Source organism: Sceloporus undulatus, chromosome 3 (assembly GCF_019175285.1).
Source record: "Sceloporus undulatus isolate JIND9_A2432 ecotype Alabama chromosome 3, SceUnd_v1.1, whole genome shotgun sequence".
NCBI lineage: Eukaryota > Metazoa > Chordata > Lepidosauria > Squamata > Phrynosomatidae > Sceloporus > Sceloporus undulatus.
In genome coordinates this window covers 77,137,780-77,155,345 of record NC_056524.1, presented here as the reverse complement: position 1 = coordinate 77,155,345, position 17,566 = coordinate 77,137,780, and the positions used below count along the sequence as shown (strand labels likewise).

Genomic DNA, 17,566 nt, shown 5'->3' with positions numbered 1-17,566 from the left:
CCTCCAAATGTAATGGGGCATTGTTTTAATTCTATACTTACCAACACAAGAAGCTGGTCTTCCACTCCAAACTTTGTTATCCATACACTGTACTATTCGGTCTCCTTTTAACTGGTATCCAGGTGAACAATAATACTCACATCTGGAGTTATAATATGCACCATCTAAGCATTTGAACCCTCCATTAGGTGGCATCAGAAGGGTTGGGCAACGTTTTTCTAGAAGGAAACCAACATCATATTATTGAAGACATTGTGGAGAGACTGCACATAGTGCAATCTAGGCCAGAGAAACTGTTTTGAAAATGCATTTCTTTGCCTAAAGATACTTTTATATGTCAGTGTGATTTCTCACCAGTTCCAAAAATATGTGTTTGCAAGAAACAACTGTGCAAATGCCTATCAATATATTAACTGATAGAAGTCTTGCAAAGAAAAAGATTAGTAGGGAGTTGCTTTCTAGCAGCTATCCCTAATTTGCTTCTCTCTTGTACTTTGCTTAACAAACCTGTCTTCGAGCACAATTTGGGTGTGGGGGATTTTCTCAGTTTAATCAATATGGTGAGGTTTATAAAAGAAAAAAAGAGCCTTTATCTCCCTGCAGGGTTTTAAGCTGCACATTTTTATAATTGTCCCTCCTTAGAGCAAAACACACATTTAGGCTTTTATTGAAAGATAAGGAGTACAAAAGAAGAAAGTTCCTCTCCTGCAGATGACTGCCTCCCATCTCAATCTTTGGAAGGTCAGGTGTGGGCCACCAGAGCTGTGGGTAATGAAATGTGGGGTTCACTTTGGCCATTGCATCAAATATCAATTTCAACAAAGCTAATCTCTTTTTTTAACCACTCCATTTCCCTGGGTGGATCTATTTACCATGGCCTATAGGAGGTGGCTTGTTTGACTCATCTTGATCTGGCAGGCCTTGCAGGCACCTTATCAAGGTGTGTCTTGTTTGCTCCTGTCCTATATTTAGGACAAACTCTGATCTGGATTAATCTGGGGCAGTGGCATGTGGAAGATCTTACCTTGGGGTAAAGGACAATCCTTGGTGATTTACACACAGAAATTAAACAATTTCAGTGGAGAAGAAATATTATTACTTTTGCCTGCATATTAAAATGCAAACAGGGACTAGAAGGCCAAAAACAAGTGAAATGAAGAGATTTTCTATACGAACCACTCACGTTTGCACAAAACTTTCCCAGACCAGCGCTTGTCTGACTGACACATGAGCTGCTGAGGACCATGCAGTTCATAGCCTTTCTGACAACGAATGTCACATTTTGTACCCAAGACATTTTTGTAGTACCCTCCATGAGGGCTTCTGCAACTTGCATAGCCATATTTCACCTTGATAGGAGAGCACCATGGTGTATCTGATAAAAAGGAAGAGAAACAGGCATACATTAGAAACAAAATTAATTAAATGTATAAAGCAAATAAATTTAATTGTGGGGTTGGATTGAAGTTTATTGAGAACATAAAATTACACAGAAGAATTGAATGTTGCAAGAACATGGGTCTCCCCTCTCCAAAGTTGCTACAGCAAAGGCAAGTTGTTTTGTGTGTGTGAATTGTAAATTGCATTTTGTATTCAGTTTTGCACTTAAATCTTGAACCTTAAAAATCCAAGAAATAATTGCCACTGGAGTGATGGGATGAAGGCTCTCTGCTTACTTTACTGTTTGTTGATTAAGTCTGCCACCATGTGGACAGTAAGAAAGATTAGCAGTCCCCCAATCAAAAACAGAAAGCTAATAATTCAAACCTACTGTGAATGAAAAGGATGCAGTCCTGTACTCACATTTCATTGAATGGGATTTATTTCAGAGTAAAGATAGAATAATAGTATCATACAGCTGGAAAAGGCCAGCTTCCAGTCATGCAGGAATACACTATTTATTTATTTGAAGTATTTATACCCCGCTCTTCAGTCAAAAGGCTCTCAGAGTGGCTTACAAATTGTAAAAATTGACATTTTCCTGCCCTTCGGCTTACAATCTAAAAAGACAGGACACACAAGGAAAAGGGAATGGCAATGGGGAAGGGGAGCTAAGCAGATCTTCTCTCCCTCTGAGGCCTTGACCATGGTAGACGGACTGGAGGGAGGATCCTTTTTCTTACTCTGGGCTAAGTCTGATGGAGCTGGGTTGCCCTTATCTCCCTCTGAGGTCGGATGATGGTGGATAGAGGGAGGGCAGCCTTCTTTTTTTTGGCTAGGCTTGGTGGAGCTGGCCTGACCTTCTCTCCTTCAGAGGCTGGATGATGGTGGATCAAAGCACTCCTGAAAGATGACCATTCAGTTGCTGTTTAAAAAATCTCAAAGGAGGTGACCCCACCACAATCCGAGGAAGTACATTCCATTGCCGAACAGCTCTTATCATCAGGATGTTCTCCATATTGTTTAGGTAGAATCTCTTTTCCTGTAGTTTGAATCCATTGTTCCATATCCTAGTCTCTGGAGCAGCAGAAAGCATGCTCCATCCTCAATATGACATCCCTTCAAATATTTCATGTCATGTCTCAAACTTCTCTCCCCCAGACTAAACACACCCTCCTACCTAAGCTACTTCTCACAGGGCATGGTTTCTAAACCTTTCACCATTTTGGTCACTCTCTTCTGGACACATTCCAGCTTGTCTGCATCTTTCTTGAATTGTGATGCCCAGAACTGGGCATTATGCCAGGTAAGGTCTGACCAAAGCAGAACAGAGTGGCACTATTACTTCCCTTGATTTAGACACTATATTTCTATTGATGCAACCTAGAATCTCTTTTTTAGCTGCTGCATCACACTGTTAACTCATATTCAACTTGTGGTCTACTAGGACTCCTTGATCCCTCTCACATGTACTAGTGTCAAGCCAGGTGTCTCACATCCTATATCTATGCATTTCACTCCCCCCCCCCCCCAGTGTAGTACGTTACATTTTTCTCCAGCTGAAATTTATTTTGTTAGTTTTGGCCCAGCTCTCTAATCTGTCAAAGTCATTTTGAAATCTGGGATATTAGCTACTCCTCCTAATTTGTTGTCATCTTCAAATTTTATAAGCATGCCCCCTATTTCATCATCCAAGTTAATGATAAAGATGTTGAATAGCACTGGGTCCAGGACAGAAACCTGTGGCACCCTGCTAGTCACTTCTCTCCAGAATGAAGAGGAGTAATTGTTGAGTACCCTTTGGGTTTGGCCAGCCAACAATTATAAATCCACCTGTCACATTGTCTAGCCCACATTTTACTAGCTTGTTTGCAAGAATATCATGGGGGACCTTGTCAAAGGCCTTACTGAAATCAAGATATGCTGCATCCACCTGTCTAGCCTCTTCAGTTACTCTCTTATTTCACAGAATTTCCTGTAAAAGAAAGAATTTCACCAAGGCTATGTACTCTCTGGGTTTTTTTTAAAAAAAAAAAACCCTCTCTGCAATTAACTCAAATCCTTTTCTTACAAAATGTTTGTTTATGCAATCTAAAATCTGCTGTTTTAATTGTTTCTGTTTAAAATTAAACACCTAAATTTTTAGCCCCATAGCCAAGTAGTAGTAATGTGATACGTGATTCTGGAAGTGCAACAGCAAACTTCTATGTCATATTTACTCAGTTGAATGTATGTGCTATTAATACAAATACAGTTCAAGCCATCACATTTATTGAAGATGCTGAGTAACAAGATGCCATAGAAACACATTTTTAGAATATGTCCAATGTTACATTTAAAAGTAAGGCAGAGAAACAGGCACATAGGAGAAGTGTCATGTTTTCAAGAGAGAATATGTATGTGAGAGATACAAAGTAGGAAGAGATTCTCCCATAGTTTGCAAACTGGATGTCTAACTGTGAGGTCAGGGAAGTGGTATTACAATGAAATAGCCAAAATGTTAGCAAGAGTCCTCTAGTGTTTGGCTTAAATGCAAGATTGCAAGTATAATCCTTCAGTTTTTGGACTGCAGTTCTCCCCAGTCACTTCCCAGTGGCTATGCTAGTTAGGGTTGATGAGAATCCATGTACAATAATATTTGGAAAGCCACCTTGATTTATTGGGATTTACTCTGTAAAAGTTCTGCACTTGCACAATGGATTGGTGGAGTACTTCCTAAAGGCCACTACAGGTACAAAAGTGGTTCTACTGGGTTAAGGGACAGTCACGATCCATTCAATCAAGAATATATCTTGATTCCTGCTTATCTTAGGCACAGTACAGACTGGCAGGTAAATGCCAGCCCTTTGTACTGCACAGCTGCACTGCAGCGCCCAAACTGCACAGTGCAGCTGCACAGTAAAAAAGAAGCCACCTAGAGCGCCTTCTTTTTTTGCAGCGTCATAAAGGCTGCATTGCAGCCCTTACAATGCTGCTTCCTGTTGGAGATGTGTGGGCACTCAAATGCCCACACATCATCCATATGCCCCCCCCCCCCGTGTGGGTGGTACCACTCAAAAATGGCGCTGCCCGCATGTAGTAGGGCTCAGGAGCATGTGGTTGGTGCACTCTCCCAAGCCCTACTATCACTACCACGATGTGGCATCCTGGCAGTCTGTACCAGGCCTTACTTATACAATTATACACACTTCCTGATATATATTTTTAACATCTGAAAATTCAAATACAGTATATTGGATATCTTTCTCTTTACACGTTTCTATTGTACCTCAAAACATAACACAGTCAGACCCCCACATTTGTGGCTTTGACTTTTCTGGATTGTGTGTGTGTGTGCTATCTCCAGGAATCTTTGAAACCTCCAGTGCAACTTTGTTGGAAGTTGCCATGGAGCACCTAAAGAGTCCTAGAGAAAACACCTCTCTATGCATATATAGGTCCTCCAGTGTTATTCTACAGTCAGCTTCTGGCAGATGTTGACTATAAAGTTGTGCTAGAGGACCTAGAAATTCCTAGAGAGGTGTTCTCACAGCTAAAATTGTGCCCCTAACCCTAGCAAATGAGGAGGACCCACTGTACCATCTTCAACTGACAAGAGGCATGGAAAACAAATTTTACAGGAACACACACACACACACACACACACACAGAGAGAGAGAGAGAGAGAGAGAGAGAGGAGTTAGCTAGTTTTAGAAATCATATTGAAAGGGTGGGTGAAAGATGCCTCTCTCTCTCTTCCTGCATATGTGGAAGAGCTGTTTTAATCCTTGCACTACTGCACTGCATTGTGCAACTTCTTGTGCAAATAAAACCATAAGGACTATTCTAGCAGTCTTATGTTTTCTTTCTTTACATGGTTCTTTGGATCCACTACAGTTGTGTGAGCAGTACACTAGACCTCTTACAGTACAGTGTCACCATGTTATGAGGTATTCTGCTACAGTAAAAGACACTGGAGAATAAGGAAGATAAAGGCTACAGTGGGCCATACAAAGTACAGAAAACAAAATGTACAAAAACTTGTTGAAGAGTTTATGCAAACTGAATAATTCATTTGGATTTTTATATCACTTATATGTTCTTCTGCTAAATCAGAATAAGCCCTTCTACCAAAAAAAAGGTATGATATAAACTAGCAGAAGGGCACCTATGAATCCAAATTACAAACTTAAAAGCAAACTAAAATACTGAAACCCACACCCCGTGTAGTTTTACTTATTACATATTTGGACTTGTCTACTTAAACTCAATATATAGAAACAGAAAACTGGCTCAAACATGTTTCTAATTTCTTATACTACAATCTTAGAAGCGCAGAATTCAGCTTTAGGCACAAGTAGTGCTGTCATTTCTGGGCCAAATCTCCCACTTCCACATAAGTTGCATAAATTAGAAGGACTTAATAACATGATGAGCAAGGTCTGCACCAACCTCTCTGTATACTATCATACAGGCCATGTGTACTTTCCTAACCATGCCAAGGAAGCAGCAATTGTACACTATTCACAACTATTTGGAATCAACTTTACTCAATACAGTATACTGCTAAAGCTGAACTACAGGATCAAAGGGTGGGCGTACTCATATACAACACCAATTGTTTGGAAAGAGTCAGGAAATGACCGAATGTTAGCAGATGTTGTCCAACTGCTCCTGCTTCAAGTGTGAGATGCTGAACAAATAAAGAACCTTTGGTTTGTTTTTTGTGACATCTAAACACAGCATTCTGGCTTCTCTCTCCAACAAAGTAACATTTGGTTTTGGCTTATTTCTCAGGCTTGTCAAGGGAGAAAGAAGCCACAGTATCAGGAGTTCATTCAAACTGCACAATTATAGTGATATTTTCCACTTAAACTGCAATGGCAACATCCTATGCAATCCTGTGGTCTGTAATCTGATGGGGTACTAAAACTCTCTGGCAAAGAATTCTGGATACCTTTCCTTAAACAAAAATGGTTCATCCTATGAAATCATTTGAAACCATCCTATGAAACCACTGAAAAGAGTTTCTTGGAGTGTGGTACATCCTGTACAGATAATACAAATACATTACAGGTTGGGGGGGGGGAAATTAAACAAACATTGTTTTTGTTTGTTTAAACCATTTTTTACATTTTTAAAATTTCAACTAACACCCACATTTCAGGCATTTGGCTCTATATCTTTTTCTGCTCTCATTTTTTATTTCCTCAAAAGAGAGCCAAACAGGCCTTTCTTCCTTTCATTCATCTCACTGCATTGGTTCAAGCTCACTCAAATTAAGGCTACAAGGAACAAGATTATGGAATAATATCATGCAATAGGCAAACTGGAAATCCACTACACAAGGGGATTCCCCAACTGCTGACTTTGGGAATTACATTGACAAGTTGACTCCTATATGTAGGTGTATAGGACTACACCAACAAATCTCTAAATGTGAAAATTAAGCAGCAAAATACAATTTGAATGTTATGGCCACTAGCTTAAATAATAATTGTTCATTTAAAAAGTGCTCTTTTACAGCAAGTTGTTTTGGTTAAACGTATGTTAACTGAAGGATTTGTTTCGGAATGGCTTTCTTGCACTACAAAATAAAGTTATTAAAAAGAAGCAACTGGCATTGGATACTGGTCTAACAACGAACAACTGCCAAAAGACTGTTAAAGTTGAAATTCAAATAGATCTTTTTGTTCCAGTAAGAGAGTTGGAAAATAGTAATAAGGGCCAGGCTTTAAAATAAAAGAATAATGATTTTTTAAAAAAAGTAATTTAGTTTAAACCAGCCAACCATGATATTTACCCAGCTAACAGAATCAGGGCCATCATCTTCTTTGGTTATGAGCACCATCACCCATTCTTTTTACGCCCAAGATAAATTATTTCAAATAATTGCAATGTGAGACAGTTCTACTCTGATACATTCATATTTACATTTTAGACACTTATCTTTCTGAGTTTGTATCATAGAAAATTTATATGATATTAATATAAGCATTTTAAAGAATATAGACATCTGTCGCTCTCATTTATCAGTGCAGGGAAACATTTCACATTTTGATTCACTGAACCAAATCTGTTTAGAATAGTTCCAAACACTGCCCTCTTAATAAAGGCTGTAAGATTGCACCTGCATATTTAGGTCTGCATTGATAGTAATTATTACACTTTTCATGTGTGTTGGGCGAGGAGGACCATTACTTTAGAAAAATTAGTTTTTCAAAAAAAAATCAAGCCTATATGCTCCTATTTGGAGGTGCGGATCACAGACAACTTCTAAGTGAGGCTGTTGTTGTTATACGATTGATGAAAAAGAAAGCAGCATCTTATTTTTCAGTAGCATGAGCTAGCTGCTTGATTTCTGAAGTCAGAGAATTAGAAACTTCATGATGCAAAGCAACAGTGAGTAGTGCTTGGAGTACTGCTATGTAGCAGGAAAAAGAGGGACAAAATTCCAACACAAATGAAGCTGTGGTAATTCTAGCACACTTCTATTACAATCCACAGCTCTCCCCATATTCTCTGAGTTGGGGATAAACCATGGATGGGGTAAATGCAGACTGCAAGCCACATGCAGCACCTAGGACTCTGTTTTGCAGCCCCCAGACCCCTTCCCCAGAGATCTTCAAAGCCCTCAGCCCCCAACCACTTTAAATGAAGACTGAAATTTAAGCCAAAAATCCATACAAACTGCCAGAAAATGTGGGCTTCCTTTCTCCCCACAACCTCCTAGAAAAGCACAAAACTCAGCTGTTGTGGGCTGAATCCCAGCACTAGAAGTGGCATGACATCAATTCTGGTTCTGATAGAGTGGCTGTGGGAAGGAATGAGGGGAAATAGTTCAGGTGTGCTCAAAGTGGTGGTCCCCCACATCAGACAGACTGAGTAGTACTGGTATAAATTACAGGGTTCACAAACATACTATGTGGTATGCACTATATTTCATGAGCTTTTGGGTTATAACTTGTTCAAAAAACATATCATCCCGCTGCTTCCATTCTGAAAAGGCTCATTCTAATCCCTCCTCTCGAGCTGATGTGATGTGTGTTTGTGTGTGTGTGTGAATTATAATTGATTCTCATTCCTACCAGGGACATTATGTATACTTCTATACAAAACTAGAAAGTGTGATGCTGTGTGGGAGATGCTGATATGGCATTTCTAAGAGTATTAAACCAAGAAAGTATTAGCAAGTTAATGAAAATAACATGGGGAATTGTGCTGGTCTATGACCATAATAAAGATGAACTGAACTGAACATGGGAAGAGCTGTGAGTAAAAATGCCACATGTGAATTGTACACAATCATATTTTATAAGATGCAAAATATTAGAAGTGCTCTCAATATTTTGTAGAAAGACAAACAGTAAATGTGAACAAACAAATTTTGGTGCGGCATCATAGTATACGCAAATTGCACAACTACAGCTGCTCACAGCATATAATAACAGAAATTGTGCAAAAAGTGGGCAGTACAGACATACCCCAAGGCGTCATGCTTGAAGCAGGAAAAGAAAAAAGCTCTCTTGGCAACAGATGATCCTCATTAGTATATAAGCAAAGCATTCACCTTTATATCTATTGCGTGCATACACATCTTCATCATCTTCTAGGGGCCAGTATCCTGAACCTACAATACAAAAGAAAAGAAAAACAACTGCAGCAAAAAAAGGAAATATAATACACTGTAAAAGCATAAAGAAAGCTCTTGCAAAGACAAGCAAAGATGAACTGGGATGTAAGAAACATCCCAAAGCAACATAAATTGTAAAAGAATTCATGTTTCTTAGAGTTTGCAGCAAAATTAGTTTATAGTGAAATCAGTCAAACTGTGGATATAAAGATGTTAATACTGAACATTTCTCAGTGTATAATGGATCCAGGAATTCTACAATTCATCTTGTAAGTAAAATTTATTATACAAACTGAGATCTTGTAAGTCTCGAGAAAGATTTCACTATAAGATGGTTCAAGAGATGCAAGTGGATGCATCAGCCACCATAGCAATCAGCTGCAGAAGCAGAATTCAGATGTAACAACCATTCTAGATTGGCGTAACTCTGCTTAATCATGGATATTCAACACAAACTATGCAGCTAAAATGATTGTTACATCCATTTTATCACAATGCTATTCTGGCCAGTCAAAATAGTATCTTCCTTAATTACTAAAGATAAATAAATGTACAAAAAATAGCTTACTGGGATGGGTTTAGAATACCTTAATAGGAACTTCCAACACCACCTAACAGAGTCACAGACTTCACTTTGATTAAGCAATCATAATGCACTGATGAAAGCATTCTTTTCAATATTCAACTGAATATGGGCAAAATAATGAAACAGTGAAATAATAAAACCAAACCCCCCATATCACCACCCAGAATGTCCTTGACTGAAAGATTCCTGATATCACTTAAGCCACTTAAGCAACTCACTTAAGCCAGTTGACAAGCATGAATGGGCAACATCAAAAGGGGTTGCTGTTGTTGCTTTATTTTATTTTTTTTTGGCAAGTCTTCATATAAAGAATTTCATGTGCATCAAGATTTTCATAATCCTGCATGCAAGGCACCATTGTACCAGGCTATCATCAAATTCCATTGCCATATATCACTCAATAGGACAGTCATCTTAAAATGTGCTTAAAATGTGACTTTGTGTCATCTCAGAAACATTCCTGGCATCCTATACAATAATGGCTAACAATAGAGAAGCTACTCTCCATATGCCCTCTGTCATCAACCAGTTCCTACCATAGGCCTCCACAGAGGAATTATAGGTGCAATTTAAGGAAGGCTCCTAGTTCTTGCAGAGCAAAAAGAACTCAACAAGCCTACATACTGGTAGAGGCAGCAGATAAATCAGAAAATTCTAAGCAGAGAAATCAATAGGTTCACAAAGGGAAGGATGCTATAAGTATATGGTATTAAAAGCAGCAGCATATCATGTATGTTTCCTACAGAATTACCCTGACCAATGTATTAAATGACACACATTTCACTTGGCTGTCAAAATTTTATGATTACTGTAATTTAGGAATAAGATCACCACAGAAGTCAGCGTGATATTCTGGGAGGTCAGGGTTCAAATCCCCGCTCAGCCATTGACACCCACTGGGTGACCTTGAGCAAGTCAGAGTCTCTCAGCCTCAGAGGAAGGCAAGGGCAAACCCTTCTCTGAACAAATTGTGCTAAGAAAAGTGTGTGACAGTTCCACCTTACTTAGGGTCATTACAAGTCAGAAATGACTTGAAAGCACACAAGTCGGATCACCACATGCATATTTTTTTCTTTCAGAATTTATTGCTAAGATACACAGTGGTGTATGCAGACCTCTATGAATTTTCTTATAAAAACAGAATAAAACATATGGCCAGAATCCTGTAGTGCTAAACTGTTTGCAAAACAAACTGTAGGGTGGGCAGTTTGATACTCTCCATGCGAAGAGGCACTAGAAGTAGTGGCAGTGATGCAAGAAGGAGGCCAGCTACAAGACACCTATCTATTGAAAACCTAAATTTGAGGGAGGAGGGTCTTTGACTAAGGTACTATGGGAGGGATTGCTTAGCAAACTGTCTGTGCAATTGCAAAATTATCTTAGGCGGGTTATAGACCGCCGCTTTGAGGTGGTCTGCCGCCACCACCGTTTGCTCCGTAAGGGAGCCGTCGCAGCCACACCGCGCGGCTCCGTTACGGAGCAAAAAAGAAGCTCCAAAATGGAGCTTCTTCTTGCGGCGCCCTAATGACGTCGCAAGGCGCCAGGGGCGCATTCGCAACGTCATTAGCGCCGTGACACGTTCGGACGCATAGCGTCCAATACGTAAAGATGGCGCCGCCCGTATGAACAGGGCCCCGCCATCTTGTACGTATTCTATACGTACTAGGGTTAGGGGGGTGCGGAAGCACTGCCCCTTCCTAACCCTAGTACGTATAGAATACATACTAAATGGCGGTCTGTAACCCGCCTTTGTGTTGATCACCTTCTTCCATTGCTTGCTTCCTTCTTCTTCTTCCTTCCTTACTACCATCACCTTTTCTTCCTCATTAGTGACTTCCTTGTCATTGCATCTGAGGAAGACATTCAAGTCTATGAAAGCTTATGCTACAACATCTTTTGCTCAATTAATCTCAAAGGTGCTACAAGATCCCTTGCATAGTGATATTCCAGGGTAACATGACTATGTCTCTGAATTCTAACACACAGAATTTAACTTAGCTGTAAAAAGGAAAGGGGCTATGATTTTAACATGGCATTCTTCACCTTCTTTATATCCTCAGTTGCCAATAATGGCTTAAGTGAAAGGGTGTGCACAATCTACTCTTTCATGGTTTGGATACACATATCTGGTCAACTTTCCTACCATGCTCAAACATCCACACTGCAGGGAAGTGTAGATTCAGAATCAGGAAAGCACCAGCACTGATATAACTGTGTAATTTGAGGACTAGACTAGTTTTGCATTTTCCCATGGTGAAAGGAAGGCAAGGGTTCACAGAGAGTGGTACTGGCTATCATGGGAATTTAAATACCTTAGATGTGGATGTCTGTAGAAAATGTGATATCATACACTATAACACTGCTACAGTAATCAGATGTGAAACCTATTACGAGGCTTTATCAATTGTGTGTGTGTTTTTAAACGATACGCAGGATTGCTCCTGCCCTTGAGTATTCAGTCTCTCGATTTGCCTCCACAGAAGTATTTAAAGTTCACAAAATGGTACCAGAATGGAGAGCACAGTATTGCTCATCACTATGGATATCACAGTAGTTGCCCTTTGAAATCTCATAGCATTCATGCAATTTCACAGAGCACTCATAATAATAATTGATACCACAATGTGTTTATGTTGTGGGTATAGTCAGCCCTCTGTACCCACAGATTCATTTCCCACAAATTCAAGCATCCACAGCTTGAAAAAACTGTGTGTGTGTGTGTATATATATATATATAAATTCCAAAAAGCAAACCTTGACTTTGCCATTTTATATAAGGGTTACCATTTTACTATCCATTGTATTTAACGGGACTTGAACATCCATGGATTTTGGTATCCATGGGGGGTCCTGGAACTGTATATAGCCCACTGTATATAAAATTCTCACAATAGTTAAATATAAAGAATTTCAAAAGAAGCACTATCTTGATGGAAGATTCTGGATCATCTTGTTTTTGTATGCCTTCAAGTTATTTCTGAGGCAAACCTAAGGCAAATCTATTACAGGGTTTTCTTTAGATATTTAGGAGCAGAGCATGAGGGCAATAATCAATTCCTGGTTTGTTGCTTGTTCTGTATTGTTGTTGTGTCCCTTTGAATCATTTCTGATTTATGAGGACCTCTAGGCTAAACTATCATGGGGCTTTCTTAGGAAGATTTGTTCAGAGTAAGGTGCCATTGCCTTCTTCTGAGGCTGAGAGAGAGTGACTTGCCCAGGAGCATCCAGTGGGTTTCCATGGCTGAATAGGGATTTAAGCCCATATCCCTTAGGGTTCAACATTCTGTCTACATTTTGGCTTTCAGCATGGTCCATCTGCAACTCTAATATTGAGCAGAAAATGCTAATGGTTTAAAGAAAATAATATATTTTATAAGAGCACATATATTATATTTTAGTCAAGATCCCCAATTTACTTGAGTCAAAGAAAGAGTCTCTGGAGGTATAGTATTTCAATGATGCATGAGTCCTAAGAGTCTGGAAACTTCACCAAAGCTGCACTCCAGTCTTTAGGACTGGAGTGTGGCTTTGGTGCGGCCTTTGGATTCTTAGGACACATGTATCATTTAAATACCATACCTCCAAAGTGACTCGAAGCAGCTTTATTTTGGCTGTCTGTAACAGGCCAATGTTTACTACAGCAGGCTTGACTGGTGGACTGCTGTGTTAATAGTAGTAAGTACTTTCCTCTACTCTTTTTTAGCCCTTTCCCCCCTCAATCCTCCTCCTGCCTCTATTTCAGCAAGCAGTTTTCCTAGTGTTCTCTTCTAGTTACTTTCTTTAAAACTGCTGATGCCAGCAGACATGCTGGCATGTCAACAACTCCATGGCAGAAAATACTCAGCTCACTAAAATTTGAAAGCACATTGTGCTATATCAGGTTTAAATAACAGTCTCTAAAGGCTTTGAAGATGTTACCAAAGAAATGTTTGCCTTGCTCTGCCTTGTCATGCTGGGCAGAATTCTGTGATTCAGCTCAAAAAAACTTTCAACAAAATATGTCATTTTAAATATTTTTTTTTCAATTAATTAGATTGATTGCTCAGACCTTTGAAAGCTGACTCACGAAGCAATCTGGTGTGCAAAATCTGAAAAATATGGTCTTTCAATTGTTCTTCACATATATTGCCAAGAATAAAATTCTGATCCAGTGAAACATCTAAATCCTATTTAATTTTAAGAAACCATTTTTCTCTCTTCCATGGATCACTAAGATTGCAGTAGTAAGTTTTCTGTAAGTAGGTCTAGTTGAACTCATTAGGGTTTCTTTTGAGAAGTCATGTTCAAGATTGTACTGCAAACCATTTACATTTACATTAATTCCAAACACAACCAATCAAATTAGACAGCAACTCAGAATCATGAAATGTAACTTGTTGCCCTCTCCAGCTGCTGACACCCAAACACAACAACACAAGGAAGCTTCCTCAAGCCTTCAGGACAAGTGTTGTGTGCAATAATTTAGCACCAATATCAATCTAAGGCCTGTTACAGACTGCCAAAATAAAGCTGCTTTGGGTCTCTTTGGAGGTATGCTATTTAAATGATGCATGGGTCCTAAGATTCCAGAGGTCACACCAAAGCCACACTCCAGTCCTAAGCACTGGAGTGCAGCTTTGGTGCAGCTTCCGGAGTCTTAGGATCCATGCATCATTTAAACAGCATACCTCCAAAGAGACCTAAAGCAGCTTTATTTTGGCAGTCTGTAACAGGCGTAAGTCTGATAAAAAATCCAGTACAAAGATGTATAAGAAATGGAAAAGGGGGGAAATCACAAAAAAGGAATTCAAAGAAATAGCAGGCATGTGTAGGGGTAAAGTCAGAAAAGCTAAAGCAGAGAATGAACTCAGGCTTGCTAGAGAGGTTAAGAACAACAAAAAGGGCTTTTTTGGATATGTCCGCAGCAAAAGGAAGAAGAAGGAAACGGTAGGGCCACTGCGTGGAGAAGATGGCAAAATGCTAACAGAAGACAGAGAAAAGGCAGAATTACTCAACACCTTCTTTGCCACAGTCTTCTCAGAAAAGGCAAAGGGTGCTCAACCTGAGGATAATGGAGCAGAGGACAGAATAGGGGAATTTCAGCACAGAATAAGTAAAGAGATAGTAGAGGAACACCTTATTAATCTAAATGAATTTAAGTCTCCGGGACCAGATGAACTCCATCCAAGGGTATTAAAAGAACTGGCAAATGTAATATTGGAGCCATTGGCAATAATCTTTGAGAACTCCTGGAGAACAGGAGAGATCCCAGCAGACTGGAGGAGGGCAAACGTTGTCCCCATCTTCAAAAAGGGGAAAAAAGAGGATCCCAACAATTATCGTCCAGTTAGTCTGACATCAGTACTAGGAAAGATTCTGGAGCAGATCATTAAACAAAGAGTCTGTGAACATCTAGAAGGCAATGCCATAATCACAAAAAGTCAACATGGGTTTCAGAGAAACAAGTCATGCCAGACAAACCTAATCTCTTTCTTTGATAAAATTACCAGCTTGGTAGATGAAGGGAATGCTGTGGATATATTATATCTTGATTTCACTAAGGCCTTTGACAAGGTTTCCCATGACATACTTGCAAACAAGCTTGTAAAATGTGGGCTAGACAAAGGAACTGTTACATGGATCTGTAATTGGTTGACCGGCCGAACCCAAAGGGTGCTCAACAATGGCTCCTTTTCATCCTGGAGAGAAGTGACCAGTGGGGTCCCACAAGGCTCTGTCCTGGGCCCAGTGCTATTCAACATCTTTATCAATGACCTGGATGACAGAATTGGGAGCATACTTATCAAATTTGCAGATGACACCAAATTAGGGGGAATAGCTAATAGCCCAGAGGACAGGATCAAGATTCAAAATGACCTGAATAGACTAGAAAGCTGGGCCAAAGCTAACAAAATGAAATTCAACACAGAGAAATGTAAGGTATTGCACTTAGGGCGGAAAAATAAAATGCACAGATATAGGATGGGTGACACCTGGCTGAAGGAAACTACGTGTGAAAGGGATCTAGGAGTCCAAGTAGACCACAAGTTGAACATGAGTGAACAATGTGATGCGGCAGCTAAAAAGGCCAATGCTATTTTAGGCTGCATCAATAGAAGTATAGTGTCTAGATCAAGAGAAGTAATAGTGCCACTGTATTCTGCTCTGGTCAGGCCCCACCTAGAATATTGTGTCCAATTCTGGGCGCCACAATTCAGAAAGGACATTGAGAAACTGGAGCGTGTCCAAAGGAGGGCGACAAAAATGGTGAAGGGTCTGGAAACCATGCCCTATGAGGAATGACTTAGGGAGCTGGGGATGTTTAGCCTGGAGAAAAGAAGGTTAAGAGGTGATATGATAGCCCTGTTTAAATATTTGAAAGGATGTCATATTGAAGAGGGAGCAAGCTTGTTTTCTGCTGCTCCAGAGAACAGGACCCGGAGCAATGGATGCAAGCTACAGGAAAAGAGATTCCACCTGAACATTAGGAGGAACTTCCTGACAGTAAGGGCTGTTCGACAGTGGAATGCACTCCCTCGGAGGGGGATAGAGTCTCCTTCCTTGGAGGTCTTTAAACAGAGGCTGGATGGCCATCTGTCAGGGATGCTTTGATTTGGATTTCCTGCATGGCAGGGGGTTGGACTAGATGGCCCTAGTGGTCTCTTCCGATTCTATGATTACTTGGTATTATTTGGTTTCCATGGCTCAATGGTACATCAACACACTGTTACTGAGCCAAATGTAAGGATCAGTTGAAGGCACACATGGCAATACAGTGAGGTAGTATCTTGCCAACACTGCATCTCTTGTATTTGTGACCTGGATGAAAAATTTAATGCAAAATTGATAAAGTTAACACCAAGTAGTAGGAAGAAAGCAGACATGATTAATGGATGTAGCAGGTGTTCCTAGCAGAGGAAAGCATATACACTTGCTTTAGATGATAGAAAGCCATCTTCATTGCAGATGGCTATGTGCTGGGTACCTTAAACACAAAGGATTCCCCACCCCAATTCCCTAGGTAGACAATGGGCTTATTTGCCTTGCAATCAAGACCAAAGAACCCACATCTGTCCCAATCACATATATACCTATGGACATGCTTCCTAGAAGCTGTTGGGGGCTAATGAAGGGGTAGAATATGGAAAAGGGCAATTCCACTCCTTCCTCAGTGACACAACGCCTTCATTCACTAGTCAGGGACAGAGAAGTCCCTCTGCTGAATTGCCAAATGAACAACAGGGCCAAGGATTTTTACACATGGGGATGTAATGACCATTTTCCCTGTCTATTTACAGAGCTCGATAATTACTATCTAACTACAAGCCCACATTACCTTATTCTTGAGGCCTGAACATTTACTAGGAAGAAACTATGATCTTCCCTATACCCACTTAAACTATATGTTGCAATTTCAATACTCACTGCAGATGTGGGTCACTGTTCTGGACACTAGTGGTAAGCTCTTCTGGTGGTCAGGGCCCTTCTCATGCAATCTTCACTTATTTGATTTTCAGTGCCAATATTGCAATTATTATAACCAATGAAGTCTCTGAATGATTTCAAGACATACAATATTTTCAAGACATTCTTAGATGCTTAGCTGCATCCACAACATTTTGAGGGTCAGTAAGCCTGCATACCTGATAGATAGACTCAAACAGGGTGGTCACAAAGCCTAAATTCGCATGACCTAAACAGAGCAGTGGAGGACAGGGGGTCTTGGAAATGTCTCATCCACAGGGTCACCATGAGTTGAGGTTGACTCCTGGGGAGTTAACAACAACAAAATGTCCTACCCCTTCTCAAAAGAATTTTGACTTGTTTTGTTAAAGAATAAGTAACCTATATTTATTTAAAAGTTTTATTTGAAAGTCAAGCTCTTAAGCAAATAAACTATTTCATGAAAAATATAAAAAGAAATATTTTAAAATATAAATATCTATATATAGATTTGGAGAGATTATTGAAGAAAGTCAAAAAAGCACAAAAAGGGCAAAGAAAAGTTT

General features: G+C 39.8%; 1 protein-coding gene across 3 annotated transcripts in view; it reads right to left on the bottom strand.

Annotated features, from left to right (window-relative positions):
• The window catches only part of SRPX (sushi repeat containing protein X-linked), a 59,098-nt gene that overhangs the window by 23,851 nt on the left and 17,681 nt on the right, over nucleotides 1-17,566 (bottom strand). Inside the window, exons 2-4 of one of the 3 annotated variants that reach the window (XM_042461052.1) lie at nucleotides 8,930-8,989; nucleotides 1,184-1,375; nucleotides 42-218 (exon numbers count right to left, since the gene is read on the bottom strand). In XM_042461052.1, coding sequence (XP_042316986.1) covers nucleotides 42-218; nucleotides 1,184-1,375; nucleotides 8,930-8,989 — 429 coding nt within the window. Of the gene's footprint in view, nucleotides 1-41; nucleotides 219-1,183; nucleotides 1,376-8,843; nucleotides 8,990-17,566 lie in introns of those variants that run through there. The other 2 variants (XM_042461053.1, XM_042461054.1) reach the window with 2 other exon arrangements.